This window comes from Molothrus ater, chromosome 1 (assembly GCF_012460135.2).
Source record: "Molothrus ater isolate BHLD 08-10-18 breed brown headed cowbird chromosome 1, BPBGC_Mater_1.1, whole genome shotgun sequence".
Taxonomy (NCBI): Eukaryota; Metazoa; Chordata; class Aves; order Passeriformes; family Icteridae; genus Molothrus; species Molothrus ater.
Window position 1 is genome coordinate 27,826,552 of NC_050478.2, and position 13,488 is coordinate 27,840,039.

Consider the following 13,488-nt stretch of genomic DNA (forward strand, 5'->3'; position numbering starts at 1 on the left):
CCAGCCCTGGACAAAATGTGGTATTACATGGGATTTGCATATTGATGTTGTTTTTCCTGACGTATATGGCTGTGTGTTTGCATGAAATAGGTAAATGATAAAATTTGATTAAAAAGTGAAATGCATTTAGCTTAATTCACTGATTTCTGAATCTATAGTTCTGCATTACTATACAGAAGTAGATGTAATGTAAAATATTCAAGTGTTGTTCTAAAATATGTATGCTACCAAATGAATTAAAGATTTTTGTTCTAAGCTATTCTCTCTTTCCTTAAGAAGCTGTGCAGGCTTTAACAGTGACAAGGAAAAATCTCTTCTCTCTTTCAGTTAGGTAAATAAATCCATGAAATTATATTGGCTTGAAGTACTGAAAGCTACTTAAAAACTTGACCAAATAAAGGAAAAAAGAAAATCAGTTCCCTGCGAATTAAATCTAATAATATTTTTGCATTTTTCTATATTGAGCTTACATGCCAGAATTTACATATTCCATCTGCATGTCAAACAGCACAAGTTCATCACCCAGATGAAGGACACACCAGAAATTTACAGTAGATGAAAATACCAGGTCTAAGACTTCTGACCCACCTTTTCATGTTCTTTCTTATGGAAAGGTCTCCTGCACAGTATTTTTCAATAGACACTAAGAAATAGTAATTTGTAGGAATTTATATTTGGAATCTATATTTGCAGCATAGAGAATGAAATCTTTGCCACAGCAATTAAGCATTTTCATGTGAATTAAAAAATAGCAGTAACTCACAAGTTAAGGTAAGGAGGCACTCATGACAGAAGACAATGAAAGCTGTGAAAGAGCTCTGGAATGCTGACATGCTCTGATTTCACACTAATTTAATTGCAATTGAATCAAGTTTACCTTCTTTATCCTTGAGGGTATTTAGGTAGGAGAGGAGGTTTTCGTTAGCCTGCACACAGTACACCTCCCTGGTCTGCACGCCACCTCCGCACAGCGCTGTCTGGTTCCCCCGCCTCTTGTCCTGCTGGCTGAGGAGAGGATCCACGCGGCATTCCGTCCACTCAGTGCTGCGCCAGCCGTACCTGCGCCACATTTGGTTAAGTGGGTCTCTAGAAATCATCGAGCCCTCTCACACAGTATTCAATTACACAAGCTGAAACGCCTCAGTACCTCATTAATTTCATAAAAGGCCTGAGCACTGCAATTCCTTGCACACAAAGGTGCATTAAATTTCGCATTTTATGCATATGTAAACTTTTTTTGTATTATTTAATTTTTAAAATCATTACTCTTTAAGAGGATCTTTTCAATTCCTGAAACATACCATATATATAAATATTTTATTTGAGGGGAGAAAAACTTACTATACAGAGACGTATAGTCCATGTTCAGATAACTTTCAAGAATGTGACTCTCAGCATTTGTTTAGAGCTTGACAATTTATATAAACAAAATCCAAAATATGAAAGAGATGTGAATGCTGAGAAACACAAGAGCCAGAAAATGACAGAAAAACCTCTCAACTCCCCCTCCCCTCCCCACAAATAACCCAAAAGCCTATTGTTATCTTTGAAACTAAAGTTTCTTCTGGATATCAAGGTGAAACTATGATTATTTTTTATTATGACTTCAGGAAAACTATTCAGTAAGTTCTCTTTTTCACAGTTATAAGGAAGATCATTCTGCAGTACTGAAGCATCCCAGCTGGGTACTGATGAATGATGAGAAGATAGAAGCTTCCTAATCAGTGAATACACAGCAAAGATCTTTGACTCACAGTTAAACCCAGTCAGGATTATGAACTGCAAGAAATGCCACAGAATTCCCTACCTAACAAGCACTTTAAGGCTAAATACAGCAAAGTGCTTCCTAATGCAGCTGGAGATAAAGAAAGATGATATTTCAACTCTTAAATGAAAAATATATATCACAGTCAAAGATGCTTAATATCAAGTGACATTTCTCCAGACCCTATTCTTAGTTTGATAAAGAAAAAACACAGTTGGGACTTTAATATTAATTTTGATTAGATAAGGATTAGAGCAATCTCTTGTATCATAAAGAGCTCACTGTCATTTCTCCTAAGGTTTATTTGCTGTCACTGTTAGCCTCTCCCCCATCTAGGGCCTTTCTTGTGCTGAAGACAACTCTCACTAAAATAGTCTGTTAGCTAACCAGATGTTTACCACCCCTTTCCTGTGTTCAACATTTGGTCCACAAACAGACAAGAAATTTAGAAAACAATGATTCTGGTATAAATGTTATGTAGGGAAAAAGATCATGACAAATAAATACAAGTCATTTATTTTTATCTTGCCTGAATCTGTGTATGTGCAAACATTGTCTTTTAAAAACTGAAATGAATGAAAAGAAAATATATTTATTATTATTCCTGTATTTTGAGGAGGAACTGGTTACACTACAACGGGAACTCTTTGCAGATTTTGGACTTTCAAGAACACTGAATGGACAGGGATGAAGAAAAAAGGCAAAGTCCTACCTATTATTTCTTTAATAATGGTTTGGTTGATATTCCATTACCAGCCTTGTACGCTTGAAATTGCTCATTTTAGCAGTGGAGAACTGAAATGAACCAACTTACGTAATGCAGGGTGCTACGCCGTCTCCTTGAGAAACACACTGCTCTGCTTCTTCTAATTGTGGGCATTCGCTCTCACTGCCAACGGGGAGCTGCTTAATGGTCCGTGATCTTGTACGATTCCCTTTAGGGGTTGTCATGTCAAAGCAGGTTTTGGAGCAGGGGGTCCATTCCGACCACTCTGACACCTGGCACTCCTTCGTGATCACACAGGACTGAAATGTGATGGGCAGCTTTTCCTGATTGCAGAAGCTGCAATGAGAGAGCGTTACAGCTTTTAGCACACACATCCACAGACAGTCATGAACTCCTACAGCAAAAGCACTGTCAATGGTTACATGAAAGTCAGTAAATATTTTTAAAGCTATTAAGTTTTAATCCACATTTATTTGATCCCAAATAGTCAGCCAAAGGGCTTCTGAAGAAAGCTACTTAAACCAGACAAATAAGATATAGTAAAAAATTACCAGTATTGCCATATCTGTGACCAAAATATTGCCATATCTGTGAATAAAATTAAAATCTAACTCTTCCTACATGTGTGGACGTATAACAGAGAACAATACATACATTTTTCACTTATTATCTTTTATTTTTAGATATACTCTTTTTTCCTTTTGGAACCGTGTCCAAGTAAGGGACAATTCAAAACCGAGATGACTAAAGGTGTTTTTGCAGAGAAAAAATACTCAGTGTCATCTTGTCCTAATTTCCAGACTACAAATGGTTTAAAAACACAATGGCAAGCATATTGAATGCTTGGTCACTAATAACTTACTTTGTTAATCATTAGTATATTGCCATAGTGATGCCTCATGATCCAAACAGGGAGTGATCTCTAACCTAAAGTGAAGTGTTCCCTCCTACCCACAGTGCTTATTTCCAGCTCCTTATGAAGGCCATCATTTCATTTCCATTTTCTATCCAATTGCCCCATTCACGTATTACATAGGTTGTCAGAAAGATTTTCTCCCTCTAAATCACTCAATTTTAAATTTTATATTCTAAGTAAAAACTAACATTTCTATTTTAAATTTGATTCACAATAGAAAAATGAGAAATAGAGAAGGTAAACTACTGTTAAATAAAACATAACTTTATCTCCTTAATTAAAATTACAACATAGATTTCTTTTTTTATCATGTGTGGGTTGGAATAAAAATCTGTCTTCTGAAGCAGCTAAATAGACAGGAAAAATATTTACTGGTACAGCAAGTAGCATTCTGTTCAATACCAGGCCTATAAACTATACTATAAAGGCTTGATTTTTCCCTTTAAAAGAACACAAAATAATACAGAGAAATTACTATTTACAAGTATTTCACTGCTATACAAAATTGGGTCCTACCCATACATTCAACATGATTTTGAACCTCCATTCACAAAATTTTGTAATAGAACTAGGAGTACTTGATGAAACTGAGAGATTTAAAAACACCATAAATGAAAGCATAATATGCACAAGAAACAGGCCAATTCTACATCTTGCTAGCAGAAGATCCTGGTCATGGAGACAGTCTCAGCATGTCCAAACAGAGGCTGACGAATCTGTGAGCCATCATCCCTAATACATCCATATACTTTGGATATTGGTGAAATACAAAATGAATGGACTACAAAAGACAGTCAGGTATCATATTTTTGGTCTTTAAATTGCATCTCCCTCTACCACTGGAGACAATAAGGTGGAAACACTGCTGGGCTTGACAGACCTTAGGGTCAGAAGGACCTTAGACTCAGAAGGAGATTTCTAATGTTCTTATTATGTCAAAGGTAGGGGTGATGGGGAGCCCTAAAACATGATAGTCATCTTTTATTCTGCTTTAGGACAGAAACTACATCCTGTTTGTGGAGAAAGATATTCAGAGTTTTTGAGAAAATGTTTTTTAATAATGGGCTTTTTCACCTACATAGCCCCTGTCTGGCATAGGACTACAGTACTGTCAAAATCAATAAAACAGTTCCTGTACCTTTGATAAAACATATAGTCCCATTGATCCCCCAAAGACACATCTCTTAATGACTGGAGAAAAGACACATTCCTTATGGTTTCTAACATAGGCAGTATTTGCAAATTGTTTTGTAGAACAGATGAAGCATCCTCCCCTTCCAAGTTCCCATCAATGTGACACCTCTGAGGGCAGAGTAAACCAGCTTCTTCACACTCACTGTGACTGGGGCCGAGGTTAATTACAGATGCACATTGCCAGGGAACATGCACAAAATTGCCACCATAAAGTAGCTTTGGTGAGGAGGGAAGAGGGTAACTAATGATGTGCAACAGTCCCTGGGCTTTGCATCTGTTTCAAAACTTATTTGGGAGAAGTGTTACATGAGAAAGACTAATGTTTGTTACTAATTATTTCCATGTGTGGGCATGAAGAAGACCCAAACAGGATAATACCATGTTAGTAACTTCATTGTTTATTTATGATCCTTAACAAAAATAACACGCTAGAGTTAAAGAATGCCTCACTTAAAATATTTACTTGTAAAATAAAATAATTTAAAATTAAATATAAAACAAAGATGTTCTTAAACTCTTGAAACAGGAACATAAATATTACTAGGGAGACAAGCAAGAGGTAAGATGAGCTATATTTTTTTCTTTATTTGCTTATTAAAACCCTGTGCTACTTGCAGTACTACATAAACTCCAAGAAACTGATACTGTAAGTCACACTACACAACCTCTTTTCTGTTATGCATACTGTCATATTATTTTGTGAGAGGGCAGAAATAACTACAATTAGAAAAAGGAGAGTTGTGCAAGCAAATTAGCTGCTGTTTGTTCCTTTAACACTTGGTTTTCTTTGAGCAAGTTAGAGAAACTGTGAGAGCTAACTAGAAATGGCCACTATCAAGAGTTTTCCTTCATATTGCAGGCAGTAGATGTGCTGTACTCTGACCAAGTAAGGAATCACATACTTCAAACTTTATTTTACCAGAAGTAGACTGATTCTAAACCAAAACCTGGCAATGTGTTTTCTAAACAAAATAGTTTACTCTGTGGCTGGTACCTAATGCTACAGATTTGATCTCTGCAAATAACTGAAAGCAAAGCTTACTTTTAAGTAAAGTTTTTGATGGATTTATGTGTCTTGTTTAGCCATGCAGACTTGGGGTGAATCTTCTCACAGGATAAAAGGCAAATGGGCAAGTAACACCAACAGAAAATAAAAATAAACAATTAACATTCACTTCTTGATACCGCCCAACTCACTCAAAGTTTTGCACCAAACATCTTCATGCCCTTGATTAATGTCTAAGTAGACAATTTATGCAAATTTAACCATTCAAGAAGTGCAGGGAGGACACAAATAAGTCCCCACTATCAAGCCATATAACTGTGTCCAGAAAATTGCTTGGCAAGCCAAAGAAAAGCATGAATTACATAAAAATGCTGTTAAAAGTCAACAGAGCTGATTGGATACAAGAAGCAGCAGCATAGGGGTAACATACAAAGTCTGCAGCATCTTGCTCTCAATCCAGTGAATATATTCAAAAGACAATGCCCCGAGATTTTTGGCAGGGAAGAAGGAATTGTATATATTGAACTAAGGCTGTGGTTTGAGAAAGTACCATTTCACAGAACAGTTAGATATAGTGGGGAAATGAAGCTTAAAGTATAAAAGCAATTTAATGACATGATGGAAAGAGAAAGCAGTCCCAAACAAAACAATACATCACAGGGGATGAATGGTCCCTCTTGCTATTAAGTCAACAATAAACCTATTCCTGACCTCAAAGACACAGATTAGACAAAAGAAGGAAAGAAAAAGGTTCAAAGGACAACCTACAGAACATAATTACTGCTCAACCTCTTCTGCAGACATGTGGTCAAGAATTTGTGTCTACTCACGTTCCGCAGACTCGTTTGTGCTTCTACAGCAATAAATAAAAACTAAATATCACTTAAGAATTAAAAATACGAAGGTTACGCCTAGGGATTTTGAAGCAATTTATGGGATAATTAAGGCTAAAGACATGGGGAGAACAAAGGTTGACACATAAGCCTGGAGCAAATTACACCACAGTACCTGTGTACAAATGAGCAAGTTCTGCAGTTGAAAGAACTCTCTTCAGTCAAAAATAAGCTTTAAAAGATGTGAAAAAATTAGATTACGTCAGGAGAAAAAAAAATATCTCTGAGGTATCCTAAAGATCTATTAGAGAATGAAAACTACTTTTATAACTTTAAAAAATTAGGAAAACTTGATTTTATATGCCGATGACCTGTATGAGTGTTTATAATCTCAGTCTCAAAGGTTGTCTTTTAGGTTGTTTAGAAGTCATGGAAAAGACCATTGGAATTTTCTCCTCTACAAATTCAACTAGACAAGAAATGGGTTTTTCTGATAGATTTTTGCAATGAATAAAGCTGTGCATACAGCATTCCTGAAGCCAAATTCATGGTAATGCATGACAGCACGAGTGATCTCTAAATTCATGCAAGATGAACAGAAAAAATAAATAGGTTTTAAACTAGGCAGTAGCACTCTTTGCTGCATGAGCATACTCCATTCACAACTTGTACAATTAAGAGATTTTCTCCTTTTGCTGGTGTTTCGTCCATATCGGATTGGACTAGTAATTAGAAAAAGAATTAATGAGAAAAGATGAAGAGCAGCATCAGAATGGCTGGGAGGTTCTAACTATTAACTAACTAATAATCCATGCAGTCAGAAAGCTGCCTTGGCAATAGCAAATGGAGGGCAAAAATGGAAAGACAGTAAGTACTCAGTCACACTATCCCAAGATACGCTCTGGTTTTCCAGCAAACTATGGCTTACAGACTTTTGGAACACAAGCTGAATCTTTGCACTGAAGAGTTTATAGTGTTCACCTCCATGAACTAAGACAAATGCATCCTAAAACTAGGTAAGATTTTGGTATGTTCATCATCTTCAAAACAATGCATTACACACCTTTTTTTACTGACTCATAACTGTAGATAGTTATTTTTGCATTAAAAGTGCCTCAGTTAATTTCATTTCTGACTTCAGGCCTTGCATAACTGTATTTGATTTCTCTGTGGCATTTTTGAGCTTTGACACCTCTGTAAGATCTTTCTGTGACTGTCTCATTGTTAGGTCCAAGAGTCCTCTTACACTTGGTCTTGTTTTATTTGAACACAGTTACATCCTGCAACTACACATCCTTTCTACTCTATGTGCAACTTTGAGATGAAAACTGGTCTGGATTTGAGGACTGTTCAATGTTCATGCTGAGGACACTCCTAAAATATGTGCACATTACTATATCTCAACAGTCTATAAGTTAATGGAAACTTATAGTTACCTCTATAAGTTAATGGAAACAGGAGTCTCAAACACAAGTTATTGAGGAGACATCATTTTGAAGCTCGATTTTGTGCTTTTCCTGATACACTGCTTTTCATGCTCAAATGTAACGGAGCAACACTGTGAGGTTTGTAATTTAAATCTAAAATTGAACAGTGAAGAACATGTCCTTTACAATAAATTTGATTAATTCACTCAGTACTGATATGTAACAAGAACTGCTATTTATTGGTTTTGACTATAATGTAAAGATGTAAAGTAATGGAGCCCGAATGGCAAGGTAAATGAAAACTAAATAGTCCCTTTAATAATTTTTGTCTGCATTATTTTGCCTCTATTCCTTCGCCATTATCAACATCCAACTTTGGTTTTCCCATTATCCACATTCAGCTTTGATTTTCATTAATGAAATTTTCAGTTACTATTCCTTACTTTCATTCACTATACTCATTCTCCCAGAATTCTGATATATTTGTTTTTTCTTTAGCTGATTTTCCATTTGATTACATACAGAGATTTCCATTATTCTGAAATGAATAACCTGGCTACGGTTCAGGAGATTGATGCCAACATAAGCTCTTGGCACTCGGGAGGAACAAAAGACAGGGCTTTGACTGAAAAGGACTTAAATGAAATTTTTCATTTTTTTAAATTGAAAACTGTGATTTCTTTAATCCTGGTTGACTGTTTGATGTAGTAGTGGATTATGTATGTCCACAGGTCTTGGCTCCTGTCACTCTAGACTTCTTTGTAGATGTACCTACAGATCTGCCAAGTTGCTCCAGTCCTGGCACGACTGACCTACTCTTGTCACTGGTGTGGAAAGCAGACACAGAGAGTGTCAGAGAGCTCAGCACAGCCAGAATTATTGAGAGACCCTCAACAGACATCTATATTGTCAGACAACTAGAACAAAACCTAGGGAAAAATGGCATTCTTCCTCCTCTTGACTCTCTCATACTAAATAGTGTCACAGTGATGAGATACCACATGCCCTTCAGGATCAGGAAGAGCTGTGGAGTCAGAATGTGTTCTATTTTCCCACCTACTGGGAAGGAACTTCATTATTCTTTTTGCAGTTCGGCTTGCCTTCTCCACAGCAAAACCCGGACAGAATCCAATTATGTTTTGAACAAACAAGACTGACTGAATGAATGAATTAAAAACTTTAGAAGTCTGAAGAAGATGCAGTCAAAAACTAGGCTATCTGCCTGGAAGAAACACATACTGAATATCATAAGAGGAGGTTCAGCAGTTCATCAGAAAAAGGTAGCTGCTTCTGAAGGTTTCAGATCAAAGGACAATCAACACTCTAAGGAAATCCAAAATGCTTGTAACAGGCTTCATCTAAATACTAAGAAAGAAGAGCAAGAACTACCTGGAAGATTAGGAAAAAAAAAAAAGCCCACAGTGAGCTCCCTCAGAGTAGAATAATTTAACCATTTCCTAGCCACAAAATCCTGCACACTATCAGGCATCTCCCAGAATTAGCTACATCATCAGGAACCACAGGATTTTCTCTTGAATTCTTGCTGATCTCATGAAACATTACTTCATTGAATACAATTAGAAAAATGGTTTCCAACCTTTACCACCAGCCACAAGATGCAAACTGCTGAGATACAAGCCCATTTCACCAAACTGATCAGCAGAAAGACTTGGAACAATAACTAATTACTTGCAGAACACCAAAAGTACATGTTCATTTAGCACTTGAAAATCAAAACTACAGACATACACAAATACACAGAAGCAGGCTTGGAAAGGCTGACATTTTTGACTGAAGGGCAAACTAAAACTAGAGGAATCTTTTGGAAAAGAGTTAGTAAGCAAATTTGTGTTTGAAAATAGCGATTGTAAATCACATTATAACAAGCCACAAGGTTGGGCAGCATCCTTGCAAGACAACCTACAGGAATGCATGAACATTGGCCCAACTCCCAAAGAATCCTTAAGGAAAAGAAAATAATTTAAAGTACTGCAGCTGAGTACAAGCATATTTTGCCTTTCCCAGTGGAGAGAATATCAGCAGTTTGCTCAGAATTTTTTTTTAAATCTCAGTAAATTGCTACAAGACTAGCGACTGTAAGGAACAGTTTGCAAAGACCACATCTGCTTTTCATAAATGTAACCTTACAGTGAAGGAAGGGGTAAAATCTGTACCATACCATTCATTAGTTTCACATCCTAGAAAAGCTCAGGCCTAAACTGCTGGGAAATCTGATGACCCATGGGCAGACCCACAGCCTTGGTGCTCACACCCTTAACAGAACTACCTCACAGAAATGATCTGGTTAGGTCAGAAGGTCAAATCAACCTTTGAATTATAAGGACCCATGTGTGCAATTTTCTACTTTGCAATTTTAGCTTTGAATGATCACACTCATGGGCAGGAAGCCTGAGGAAACACAGCAGTATTCATGCTGAATATTAATCCTTTGTGTTATCTGGAATTAAATCCAGATCTTAATATTGTATGCAGAGTGTCTTCTCCTTGCTCTTCATTTGATCACCAGGGAACTTTAAGACATACTCAGTATGAGTAAGAGGGATTTTGGAGTTATGGGTAAAAGCAAAATGTCCTGATGTGCTACAACAAGCTATTTATTTTCCATGCAGTGTTCTCCTCAGAGTTCATACAGCTTGTTGGAGGCTTTAACCTCTGAAGTAAAATAATCAAATTAACTCTATTTTATATATATATATATATATATAACTCTCCTATTCTTAGACCACAAGTATAGCTGGATTTTGAGAGAGACCTTCACCTGAAGTCTTTCACCTAAAGAAAAAAAAAAGATGTTTTCTCAAATAAAATCAAATTTAAAAAAAAATTTATTTAATGTGCAGGTACTAGATAGCAAGAATAATAATGGAATGATTTAAATCCAGAGCTTACATGATCTCCATGATATACTCTGAAGACATAAAATGTTATTTGTGAAGTCTAGTTATCCTTAAGAGGTTCAGTTTATGGTTGGTACCAACTTGTTTCTTGAAAGAAGTCAGTGAAAATACCGTGCATGTACTTTTTCCTTGTAGAAAATGACATAGCCTTCATTCATTTTCCATACAGCTGCACTGTTTAGTGTTGGTCATCTTGCACATTGTTCTGAGAAACTGTTAGTACCTCCCGGTATAATGGGCTATTATAATCACACAAACAATAAGCCCACTTCTCTTCATTTACAATTCCAATACTGTCCACTTAAGTGTTTTTCACAAGACTATTTTCCCATGATCCTTTCACAAGTCTAACTAATTCTGCCAAACAATTTTGAAATAAACAAAATCACTCAGGCTTCCTACAGTACAGGAGAAGATCGAGGTTACATACAGCTACTGTGACCAGAAAAAATATGGGCAAAGCAACAAGGGGTGCTACTCTACCCAAACAAGTGTCAACAACAACTGCTGTGGGGCTGTTGCAGATACCATGAGTGTCTGAGGAGACAAGAAAGCAAAAGTGCTATCTTTCACAGCCCAGTGATACAGTGACATGCACATCTCATGCTACGGATAATTTTGAAATTGGCAGAGCAGGTTATTTGGCAAGCATCTACAGTGATGACTTATTAAAGCTTTAGGGAGGAATTTCCCTTTGTCAGTGGGAATTTTCATTACATAGCATTAATCAGAATCTACTTTGACCCATAATAACAGCTAGATTCACAGGGTTATCAGCAAAGAAAAAATAAAATGCCAAACTTTGTGAATGAAAATATGCAGTATTAACATTAAGATATAAAGAAATATATTACTGAAAATTATATAACTACTATTAGTTGTGTTTCAGGCATTAGTTTAGGTTTGGTCCCTGTATTGATGCTAAGATTTGGCAGTAACACTGGCTCCATTGCATTGTCCAGCACTTGGAAAAATGTGGTTGGTATTAGGAGGTAAGCCACACATTTTATTTCCAGTGGGACTGCTGAAAGTTAGCCAGTGAAATAGGCACTGATGTTCTGGGAAGTTGTGGCTTCTGTGTGTGAGTCTAGTGCATTTCCACCTTGAGGGACAACATGTCCCAGGAGGATGCTCAATTCACAGGCTCCCTTACCATAACTTTACTAAGCTGATTGAGAAAACAAGGGCATACTCTAAGTCCCAGACTACGCTTAGCAGTTTAATAAAAAAACAAACAAAACCAAACCACAAATCTAAAAAAGGAATACATTCTATTTTGTTCCCTATAGGACTCTTTACAGATTATTATATAATACCAGTATAGGAAATCAAAAATTTAGAAAAATACTCCTTGATTAACATTAATTTTGTCACACTGAGGTCAAATAACATTAACTGACAGTGAGGCAGAAAAGCTGCATAAAAGTACAGTGTAGGAGAATCTTCATTAAAGATCTCAGTGACTAATTCAATTTACCTCTCTGCAACATAATCTCTAGATTGAAGCTGAAAATTCAATACTGCATTCATTCAAGGAAATAATTTATTCATTCATAGGATTTATTGCCACAAGAGATTATCAGAACATAGAGTACAGCCCTCATTACATTATAGTCTATTATATTTTGCTAAGGAAGACAATTACATGTATTTGAATAAAAACTATATAGGAGAAAGGCACCCAATCTTGATGATTTGCACAGAAATATATGAATGTCATACATCTAGGTGACAGAACAACTGTTCACTGTATGAAAGGAGTTAAAATATGGTGTGGAAAAAGGAATCGCTCATTGCTGTGTCAATTATTCAGCACAGTGTGTACGTTTCCATCTTAAATCTAGATTTGGGCATGGTATGTCAAATTTGTAGCAATACTGACAAGACACTGTCAAAACAGCAGCCTCAGTAAGATGATGGAGCAGGTACTTACAATAGAAAGGAACACCTATTGAATAATATTATGCATATCCACAGAAATTACTGTCTCCACCAAAATCACATTAAAAAACTACAGGATGCTTCTACTTTCAAATTCATGGAAATTCTAAAGGCATAATGGAAAACTATAGGAAAGCAATGTTTGCATCCTGTTCCTCTAATAAGAGTTTACATTTCCATTATCCCAATGCACCTGGAAAATAACCCTGTAGTTTTTAGTTATCGAGATGTTTTTCATCCAACATTACTCTCTTCTTTCCTGTTCTCCATTTATTAACAGAATGTGCTCTAAATAATTCCAAATTAATGAATCGAGATGACTGTATTTAGCTCATTATCCAAGTTTCTGATATTTAGGTGCTCTGTGAGTGAACCACTTATGGCTTTTAAATCCTCACAGTATGGTGAGCTTGGAGGCTTCCTCTACAAACAGCAGTAACATAAAAAGCAGGGGCAGACATATATGCTCTCATCTGGTCCTCAGTAACAAACAAAAGGTTGTTTATGCTCCTTCATCTCCACAGCCCATCCTCTCTGCATTGCTATTTCCCTCACCTTTCTGCAGCCCATCTCCTTGAAGTTACTGCACCTTAACCCCTGCCACCTTCACTTCACACACATCCCCCTTTCTGCCTGTTGCCTCATGGAGGGGCTCAGAGAAGTACAGAGAATCTCTTAAGATGTTTTTTTTAAGCAAGAGATACATTACAGGGTCCAACCAACTGTGCTGCTGTATTGTGTGTCTGAATCTTTTCTCTGTT

The 13,488-nt window shown here is 36.5% G+C and overlaps 1 protein-coding gene across 1 annotated transcript in view; it reads right to left on the reverse strand.

Annotated features, from left to right (window-relative positions):
• Nucleotides 1–13,488, reverse strand: part of THSD7A (thrombospondin type 1 domain containing 7A) — a 254,351-nt gene that overhangs the window by 99,088 nt on the left and 141,775 nt on the right. Inside the window, exons 5-6 of the mRNA XM_054514269.1 lie at nt 2,580–2,828; nt 878–1,059 (exon numbers count right to left, since the gene is read on the reverse strand). Of these exons, the coding sequence (XP_054370244.1) occupies nt 878–1,059; nt 2,580–2,828 (431 nt within the window). The remainder of the gene's footprint in view (nt 1–877; nt 1,060–2,579; nt 2,829–13,488) is intronic.